Source organism: Copadichromis virginalis, linkage group LG9, assembly GCF_057382275.1.
Source record: "Copadichromis virginalis isolate Kocher_CV1m ecotype Utaka linkage group LG9, C_Virginalis_male_GT1.1, whole genome shotgun sequence".
NCBI lineage: Eukaryota > Metazoa > Chordata > Actinopteri > Cichliformes > Cichlidae > Copadichromis > Copadichromis virginalis.
In genome coordinates, this window is record NC_140626.1 from 14164699 (window position 1) to 14174364 (window position 9666).

The 9666-nt window shown below is 38.9% G+C and overlaps 1 protein-coding gene across 1 annotated transcript; it reads left to right on the forward strand.

Moving 5' to 3' along the window:
* Positions 1-915: 915 nt before the first annotated feature.
* LOC146701593 (uncharacterized) lies at positions 916-6214 on the forward strand. Its single transcript, XM_085467892.1, has 4 exons — positions 916-1018; positions 1867-1972; positions 3994-4758; positions 5084-6214. Exons 2-4 carry the CDS (start codon positions 1955-1957, stop codon positions 5774-5776), a joined length of 1476 nt encoding a protein of 491 aa, XP_085324018.1. The 5' UTR covers positions 916-1018; positions 1867-1954; the 3' UTR covers positions 5777-6214.
* The last annotated feature ends 3452 nt before the right edge of the window (positions 6215-9666 follow it).

Genomic DNA, 9666 nt, shown 5'->3' on the forward strand with positions numbered 1-9666 from the left:
GGATCGACTTCCTTCGAGGCGTGGACGTCTATCAGCAGAGAATGTACCTTCACCTATCAGCAGAGAATGTCCCTTAGTCTGTAACACAGTCAAATATATTCTCAAGCAATATTCAAGCATGCCATTCAGCATGTTAGTACGAGCTCGGGAGCAGCTTGGGAGAACAAGAAAACAGAGACTGCTTTAGATTGTCTTCCCAAATTGACTCAACTTTATTCACAAGTACAACAGTTTATATAGAGGGTAAAATTCATGAGACAGCAGATTATCAGTTTAAACCAGTACAGACCAAGATAAGGGAGCGTCTTCCTGCCCTTGGGTGAAGAAGCATCCTTTGTGTAGTTTATTAGTTCAGCTACAATTGTGATTATCTCAGCGACATATTTTCAAGGCACAAAACAAAGAGTTCTTACATTAGTGAAATCTGAAACAAACCATTTGGCCTTCAACAGGCGTCTAAAAGATTAAGAAACTAATGTAGCTGAGGGAGTGATCTCTGTGGTATTTCAACCTTGTACCAGCCTGTGATTCTCACACATCAATTCTTGGGTCAAAGAGAAAAATAACTAAAACAAAGGGGCCTTATTGAATGACAGAGTTTTCCTGCATAATGTCACTATAAAACAATATCCAGTAAATGCTACCATGGTACTAAAATACCTAACAGTACATACAATCAATATCAGACTCAACCAACAAAAAGGCTCTCAGAACAATATATATATGTTGATTTTTGCGCATACTGATGAGATAATTTTTTACCCCTGATTTTGTATGTTCATGTTCTGTTCTTTCTTAAACTTCATCTGTTTGTATGTTGTATACTTATTGTGTTTCAATAAAGTTCAATTTTAAAAAAGTACGTTCTAAATGAAGCTTCAGACGTCACTAATCACGTGACTCTGGCCAAACGAATCAAGCCTCGACAAAGTGCTTCTGAAGCAGTATGTTGATCTTTTTCACACACGCACCGGAGCGTCAGCTTCAAGCGGACCATCGCTACCTCTCACATCTAAAGGTAAGTGTCAAGGTAACTTTGAACTGAGTTCAGTCAATCTCGAGTTTTTTTAAGTTTTCTGTTGCTCTCTGTGAGAGGAGACCGTTAAAGGCGGGGCTCTCCAGAGTGTAGCAAAACAGGAAACAGCAGCTGGCTGTGTGTGCGTGTGTGCAAACGAATAGATTAGAAGTGCAAGTGAGCCACGAGTAAAGAAAGGTCAAGTTTCGTGAGTTGTTTTTCTCACCACTGATCACGCGCTCAACACTCTACACATACTTGCATCACACGCGCGCTCTCGAGCATCAGTATGTACAATTCTGGGCGTCACGTGAGTTGCAGGCTTTACCATATAACGGAAATCTCCATTGTTCTGTAGCAGGGGTTCTCAAACGTTTCACCTTTACGAGCGACATCAAAGCGCAGTAGTATAAGCAGTAGCGGTTTTTGATACGGGCGATTTTCAATTTCGCTGCACAGCTAAAGTGTGCAATTTACTTTTTGTGCACTCAAATGGAGTCGAGTCAACCAGCGCAACCTCTGGCCAAGTACCATAGCCTACAGCCAGATTAACTTGTGACACGCAGTAGCGGTTTTTGATACGGGCGGTTGCCCGTATCAAAAAATCGTGGTGGGGATTAGTTGTCTTTGCTTAATGATTGTTTTAGTCTTGACAATCCTCATTGCTGGCATTGCATCTTTCAATGCCAGCAATGCCAGGTATCAGTGCTCAAGCCTTTTGTGTTTGTTTCCAACAAGTTTCCCACCTCGGGAAGCAAAAATGTGTTCTTTTACTTGTGAGATGAACATATGAGACACTTTGACTCTTCAGTGCAGTGTGGAGCCTAACAAAGATCTGTTTTGTGTCCCAGCTGATCAGCAGGAGGAGAAGAGTCTGACGGAGCAGCAGAGGAACATTTTCAGCTACTTGGACTCAGCTCAGCCACTACAGAGAAAACAATGAGCTCAACACAGAAGGTGACAGACAGAGCAGGGCGATATGACCAAAAATATTTATCACGATATACATTTGAAAATTTGCGATAACGATGTAGCTGATGATATAATTGACGCTAGACAAAATACTTTACAACTCCACAAAAAACACGGTAATAACGACGGCCTGCTAGCATGTCCTACCACAAATAGAGTTTGTTGTGTATCTGACGTACGAAAGCTAAACCAGTTCCACACCACTGAAGTTGCAGCATTTTTACAAACCAATTCTGATTCTAATTTGTGTTGTACAGTTATTTCATTTTTAACCTTAATTTATATTTTATTCCTTCCTAGTTAAATTTACCCTTTTTAATTTTTCATATTTATTTCCTATCTTATTCATAGCCTTTTCCTTTTTTGTTTTCTTTAGGTCACGAGCAGTTGTCCAAGCATTTCACTACATATCGTACTGTGTATGACTGTGTACGTGACAAATAAAATTTGAATTTGAATTTGATTTGGTTCATCTGTTTCATTCAACGATCCGCTTTCACCCTTCTCATTCTCCGTCACCGCCATGTTTTTTCCTCCATGTGCGTATGAAAACAAAAGCACTGCGCATGCGCGTTTTACCCATATTCTATCGTGATATTTCATTTTCTTATCGTTGCCCAACATTATACCGGTATTACCGTCAACGGTATGATATAGCCTAGTCCTACATGAAAGGCACCCTGATTGTGCACTAATCACACATTAAAATGATCAAAAGAGGCAAAACTGTGTGCCAGAGTCTCGGGTCAGCGTTTGTTTTTATGTCACAGCACCAGAACGATTGCAGGTGCTCATAAGAAGTTACCATAAATCACCACCTTTCATGGTCTCAGCACATCGACTCTGTTATTAAGAAAATGGGACAAGGCATAGCTATGGCTATGAAATGCTCTTTCTGTATCACTTCTTCAGTTATGAAAGATGTCATTAATGCACTAGTAATGTCTCATCTGGAGTATTGTTCAATCATTTGGTCAGCAGCTAATAAGACAGATCTTAACAGACTTCAGTTAGTCCAGAATAAGGCGTCCAGATTAGTGTTAAGATGTTCATGCTATAATAATATTGATAAAATGCATAATCAACTTTCTTGGCTTCCTGTACAGACTAAAATATTCTATGGCTTACTTGTATTTATAAAGAAAGCAATTCTCTTAAACACACCACATTTATTTCTGCTCAGCTGCAGTATCCAGATGAAATACATAATCATATTACAGTTTTCAACAAACTGCAATTTAGTAAATCATCGGGTTAAAAGTAACTTTTTGTAAAACTGTTACATTTAGAGCAACTTTTAAGTGGAATAAATTGCCTTATAAAATTAGAGAATTATTCAAACTATTCAAAACTTCAATGAACATTTAAAAGCCGATTTACAGAACTTTTAGTTGTTGTAAATATTGTAAGAGATGATTTGTTTTTGAAATTTGTGTAATGTGCCTCAATGTTATTGATATTATTATTATTATTATTATTGATTGCTTATATTTTAACAATTGTGAAACTTCACTGTGGATGTAAGACCCAAATCATGTGGATATCTTGAATCCACTTTACTGTATAATATTTTATGTGATAGTATTTGACGGAAGACGAGCAACATCTGTTGTGGAAGCTAATGGGGTTCTTTTTGAATAAACAAATAAACAAACATAGGATTTATTATCACTGAATAATTATGTATAAATCTATACAAAATATAGAAATATGTATTAGAAACAACAAAATAATATAAATTATAAAGTAATATAAAAGTGTGTGTGTACAATCAGGAGGGATGGGCATGATTTTAGTGTTTGAACAGTCATGAATTATTTTTAACAGCAGGTTGGATGTAATGTGTTAGAACTACCAGCAGGTGGGGATAAGAGACCTTTAAGGTGTTTGGTGCCACACTCCACCTTCAGGTTTAAAACTAGTGTTAATGGAGGGAGTTTGAAGGTTGAGTTTGTTCCACGACTGCATTTCACTCACTGCCTCTGTTTGTATCTCTGTCACTGCAGGACCAACATGGAGCGAGAAGTCAGCGCTCTCAGGAGGCCGACAAACCTCACAGAAGAAAGAGAGAGAAAAAACACACCTGTGACGAGTGTGGGAAGGGTTTTACTTTGAAGGCTAATCTAAAACACCATCAGGTCATCCACAGTGGAGTTAAAGCGTACAGCTGTGATCAGTGTGGCAGAGCTTTTACTCACAGTTGGAACTTACAGAATCATCTACTTACCCACTCTGGAATTAAGGCATACAGCTGTGACGAGTGTGGGAAGGAGTTTGCTAGGAAGGATAAACTAAAACAGCATCAGGTCATTCACACTGGAGAGAGACTGTTCAGCTGTGACTTGTGTGGAAAGTCTTTTTCCTTGAAGCGTTCCCTAAAAACACACCAACTCATCCACAGTGGAGTTAAAGCGTACAGCTGTGATCAGTGTGGCAGAGCTTTTACTCACAGTAGCAGCTTACAGAGGCATCTAGTTACCCACTCTGGAATTAAGGCATACAGCTGTGACATCTGTGGAAAAACTTTCAGCCAGAGAGGGCACCGAAATACACACCTACGCATTCACACCAGACATGATGTGTACTGCTGTGAACAGTGTGGCAAAGAGTTTATAACTCACACACAGTTAAAACAACACATGTTTATCCACACTGAGGGACGACCTTATAAATGTGACCTGTGTGAGAAGACTTTTAAATCTCCACATCACCTGAGACAACACCAACTCATCCACACCAGAAAGAGACTCAACAAGTGCAGTTACTGTGAGGTATGTATTTATATTGTTATCTTGTCATTTTAGCCTGACTGTTTGGAACAACTCTGCTCATTAAACTGTGTTAGCATGTTAGCAATTCTACTGCATGGAAAAGCAGCTCTGAGTGATTATTCAGATTTTCATGTCAGTTATGATTTTAGTATTACTGTAGTATTATGGTGGTAGTATTGTAGTTATTGCAGCCCAGTAAACTGAGTGTGTTAACTGAAACAGTCAAATGTAATTGGACGTCTGCAGAGATGCTCTTTATTTCAGGCGACGTTCAGGATAAAAGTGTTGAAGGACTGACTTACACTGTCTTTGTGTCTTTGTTTAGAAGCAGAGCGACACAGATGGATCCAGTTCTCAACCCTGTCATCACTGTGGTGGTGGGAAAGACTTTCGTTGTGACGTCTGTGGAAAAACTTTCAGCCATGAAAGGAGCTTAAAAAGACATCAACGTAGACACACTGGAGACAAACTGAAATACTGCAAAGAATGTGGGAGAAGCTTCACCACATCAGGTGACTTAAAACGACATGAACTGATTCACAGTGGGGTTAAAAAGCACCTCTGTGATCAGTGTGGGTCATCCTTCACCACTGCAAGGGAGCTTAAAACACACAAACGAGTCCACACAGGAGAGAAACCATACAAGTGCAGACACTGTGACAAAAGCTTCTCACATTCAGGTCATCGTAACAATCATGAACGTACACACATGGAAGGAAACTACAGCTGTGACCAGTGTGACAAGAGCTTCAGGAATCTCAGTTCATACTCCGAACACAAACGATCCCACGTTACTAATAAACTGTTTCACTGTTACCAATGTGCCCAAACATTCACCTCATTGTCTGCTCTGTGCAAACATCAGCGTGATCACTCAGGGCTGAAATCACTCCCATCACTGGATCACAGTGAATCTGAAGAGACAGAAAGATCCTCTGGTTTCAGTGTCAGACTCAAAAAGCTTGAGATCAGGCTCCACAGAGTTCAGATAGAATCATTTAAACTTGTGTTGAACTGAACTGGTTGCTGGGCTGAACTTCTACATAATACAGATTTACATGGGATCTTATTTTCTGTTGTTTTACTGAGTCAGTTTTGTCCTTTTTTCTCTGTCCTGGTTTTGCTCGTCTGTAAATAATTGAAACTCAGTCAAATAGTTCATTGTTCTCCAGCAAAACGTTTTGGAAACTCATGTTTAACCTTTAAACTCTGACATGTTTTAGCACACAAGGCTTCATCGGGGAGTTCACTCATGATTGGACCATGAGAATAAAGGTTTTTAGTTCTTTCAAAGAGAGTCTTGGAGGTGTTTGATGTTTCTGTTTTTCTACATAAAGCAAGAAAAACTATTTTTCTTGCTTTATGTAGTGTGGAAGTTTTTAATGTTTCTTCATCTGTGATGTTCTTGAATGTGTTCACATGAAGATGGTACAAATAAACTGTCCTTTTAGCTTCAGCTCCTAATTTATTCATTATTTATGGATGTAGCACAGCAGCAGTGTCTTGATTAACACATAGAGGGCTCGGGATCTGATGGTAAATAATGTTTTGTGTCCTTGTACACATCATACAGCTCAGCTGTTCCACAGATGTCAGGTTTACACAGTGGGATGGTTTGTAAGAACGCAGCTCTCCTGTGGATAAATCCTTACTCTTAGCCTCAGGACCTCACACAGTCCCAGCAGGTTCGGTCAGAAGATTTATCCCTTATATCAAAACTTCACAGAGTCTCCTTTGCTGTGCTGTTTTCACAAAGAAACGTAAACTGAAGACCTGAACTTACAATGTTTTAATTAGTTTAGCAGATTCAGTGTCTCCATGATCGAATCTGCTGTTTTTGTGCTGCTGTTGGTAGAAAGCCGGTTAATGCTGAAATGAACTGGCTGCATGCATCTCTGAATGTAAATTGGTGCACTATTAATAGATCACTCTGGAACGGTATCGTCACCATAATTTGCCCACTTAGTAAATCTCACTCTTTGCCAAGAAATTGAAATAAATCTTGTTTCCCTGCTGGATAGTGATCCACTGTAACTCTGCTCCTCCTTCCTGTTTAGGATTTCTGTGGCTGAAGTAAAATTCCCTCCATCCATCACTTATCCCAGCTAACCCAAAGTAAAAGAAAGTTTTGCTCATCGTAAAAAAGCATTACAATAATGGGCATTACCAATGCAAACTGAATAATACAGAAGATGAAAGAAGAGACTTTGATCAGTTAATAAAGCTCATGATCTTGATTCATTGTGGCTGCTACACAGATACTTCTGGGTCACTTCTCTCAGTTAGGAACCTTCCTCACCAAAACTGACTGTTGGACCACACCCCTGGTTTCATGAGAAGTTGTTTCAGCCATGATTTCTCTTCCTGTATTTCAGAGTAAAGACTGAAGTGACAAATGGAAACATGTTTAAAAAACGCAATGTGAGAGAGACGTTGAGGTCCTTGGAAGTTACCCTGGGTTTTTCTGTCACCCTGCTAGATGTTACACACCTTGTTATTGGACTGATTTCTACTGCTGGACTACTCCTGGGGAGAGTAACAATACTCTTACTAATTAGCTCCCTTTCACACCTTTGGGGATATTTATTTTTGTGCTTGCAGCGCTGTGAGCCAGAACAGCGAGAGAAAAATCTGCAACAGCGACGAGCCGAATGCTTAAGTGAATCCCAGCAGCTGCACATGTGCTACGCTGATTTAGAGGATATCTTTGCTCTGGATTTATATTTATACTTTTTCATTTCCATATGATTCTTCTTGCATCTAAACAAAGATGATTCAATTTGCTAAATTTTGAAGGCTCTTCGTGCTCGGGTGTAAATGAGACATAATATTTGCTCTTGGTTTGTTTCTCCTGTACAGAACCTTGCAGTACAAAAAAAAACCTAAAAACATTATTTGTAGTTGTTATTCTTAGTTGTTCTGCTGCCGAAATACCACAGGGTGTAATTATGAAGTTATTGAGCTGCACATACTTTACGACCTGCTTAAGTTCGAGGTCACAGCGTCTGTAGAGCAGCTGGAACATAATGAAGTCTACAAGGTTAAAGTTTTATCTTCTCTTATTGTTCTTTCTGCTGCTTGGTTTGATGGATCTGAGAGCTTTTGTTTTTATTACTGTTATTATAATTATCATTATTATTTTACTCTCTAGAAGCTTTAAAATAGTGTTTGTGTTTGAAAAAATTAATTCAAGAATAGGACAGAAACATCTGTCCTTCTGAAAATCGCCCAAAGGCACGGAGACAAACTCAAAGGATGCAACGTGTATCTTTCTCTTCCTTCATGTCAGCACCATCATTGATTATTTATATAAAATGCATATAGCAACAGTAACACTTTAGTTTGGATTTCATGATTTCTGTAACTGGAAAATATTTTGTTTAAAGACAGAAGTGAGTGCGTAGTTGCAACATTAAAGTGAAATATTAATTAATGAGCATTAAGTATATTTGTTGCTTAAGCGTTTGCACTATAACTTAAGTAGGATTATAACTTTTAAGCAAGGAAAGATTTCAGATATTTAGTTCACTGTTTCAGTCATTGTATATGAAATGAAAAAATTTACGTTGGTCAAATATGATCCTCTAAATCAAATAAGTTTGAAAAATACTTTTTTAAATTTCCTTTTTGAAAATAAATGATGTATTTTTAAATGTCGCAACAAATTTTCACAAAAAGTAACTAATAATTAAAACCAGTTAAACAAAATAAAACGATTTAAAAATAAAATTTTTGAATCATGCTTAACCAAATGCCAGGATGGAGAGCTGAACCTAAAGTATACGTAGAAAGATTTCAACATTTGAGCAGATTGTCCAGTTTTTAATGTTTTTATCACATATAAATGTCACAGTAGTGGGTCCTGGCCCAATGCTTTGTGTTTTTCGTTTAATATTCTTTGACTATTGTTTTTCTTGGTTTTTGTTATTCTTATTTATCAGGCTCTCAGTAATCTTAGTTCTCCCTGCCTCAGTGTTCTTCTTAGCCTGTGTTTAGTTTCTGTTCCCGTGTCCCACGTTTCATCATTTCATGTCGAGTCACCCCTGTCTCTATGTTCCCTGTTTCTCCCCAGTCAGCCCCGCCTCCCTCGGGCACTCATGTGTGATATAGAGTAATAAACCTGACTACATTTGCTACACTCTCTTTATTACCTGTTACTTTAAAATTCATACACTAATTATGTCTGCCCACCTCTCTAATGTGAAGGTCAAAGGTCAACATCCCAGTGACATAAGAATAATCCCAAAGGGGCAAGGGGAGCGGTTAATTTAGCATATTTAGCATTAAGGGTACAGCAAGGATATACTTTTACTTATTGTGGCAGGGGTGTGGTCTCTGGCCTGCTGCAGTGGAGGCTGGTGGCGGGACGTTGGACGGCACAGGTGAGGGTGATGGAACTCATGACTCTCCCCTTTATAGTGACTGAGGAGACTGGCGTGGGGGAAGCGTGTAGTGGAGGAAGCCGAGGAGAGAGCTGGTTTCTGGCTACAAAGACGGCGTCAAACCAGAAAAGATTGCTTGTGGTCAAATAATGTGTCAATCACCTCTGAATCAAACTCTGTGTGGGTCAGTTCATTTCACAGTATTGTTTAGTATATCTTCACTTGTCTCACTCTCCTTCTGTTCTGTCCATCAGGACGATCCTCAGCGCTTACACAGATCCTCCATCGATGTTTTGGATCCAATCAGTGATCAGTTCTACGAGGAGGCCTGGATGGTCACCAGCGCTCGCTACAACTCCATCTACAGGAAGGTGAGTGTACTCCTTTGTATTCAGATGAACTTTCTTTTTTAAAATACATTTTCATATATGAGCTTTCTATTATTTCATGGGCAATTTAATCAATATTAAAATTACAAGCATATCAACAAAGGTAAAGCTGATTTTTTTCCACTTTCTGTCACACA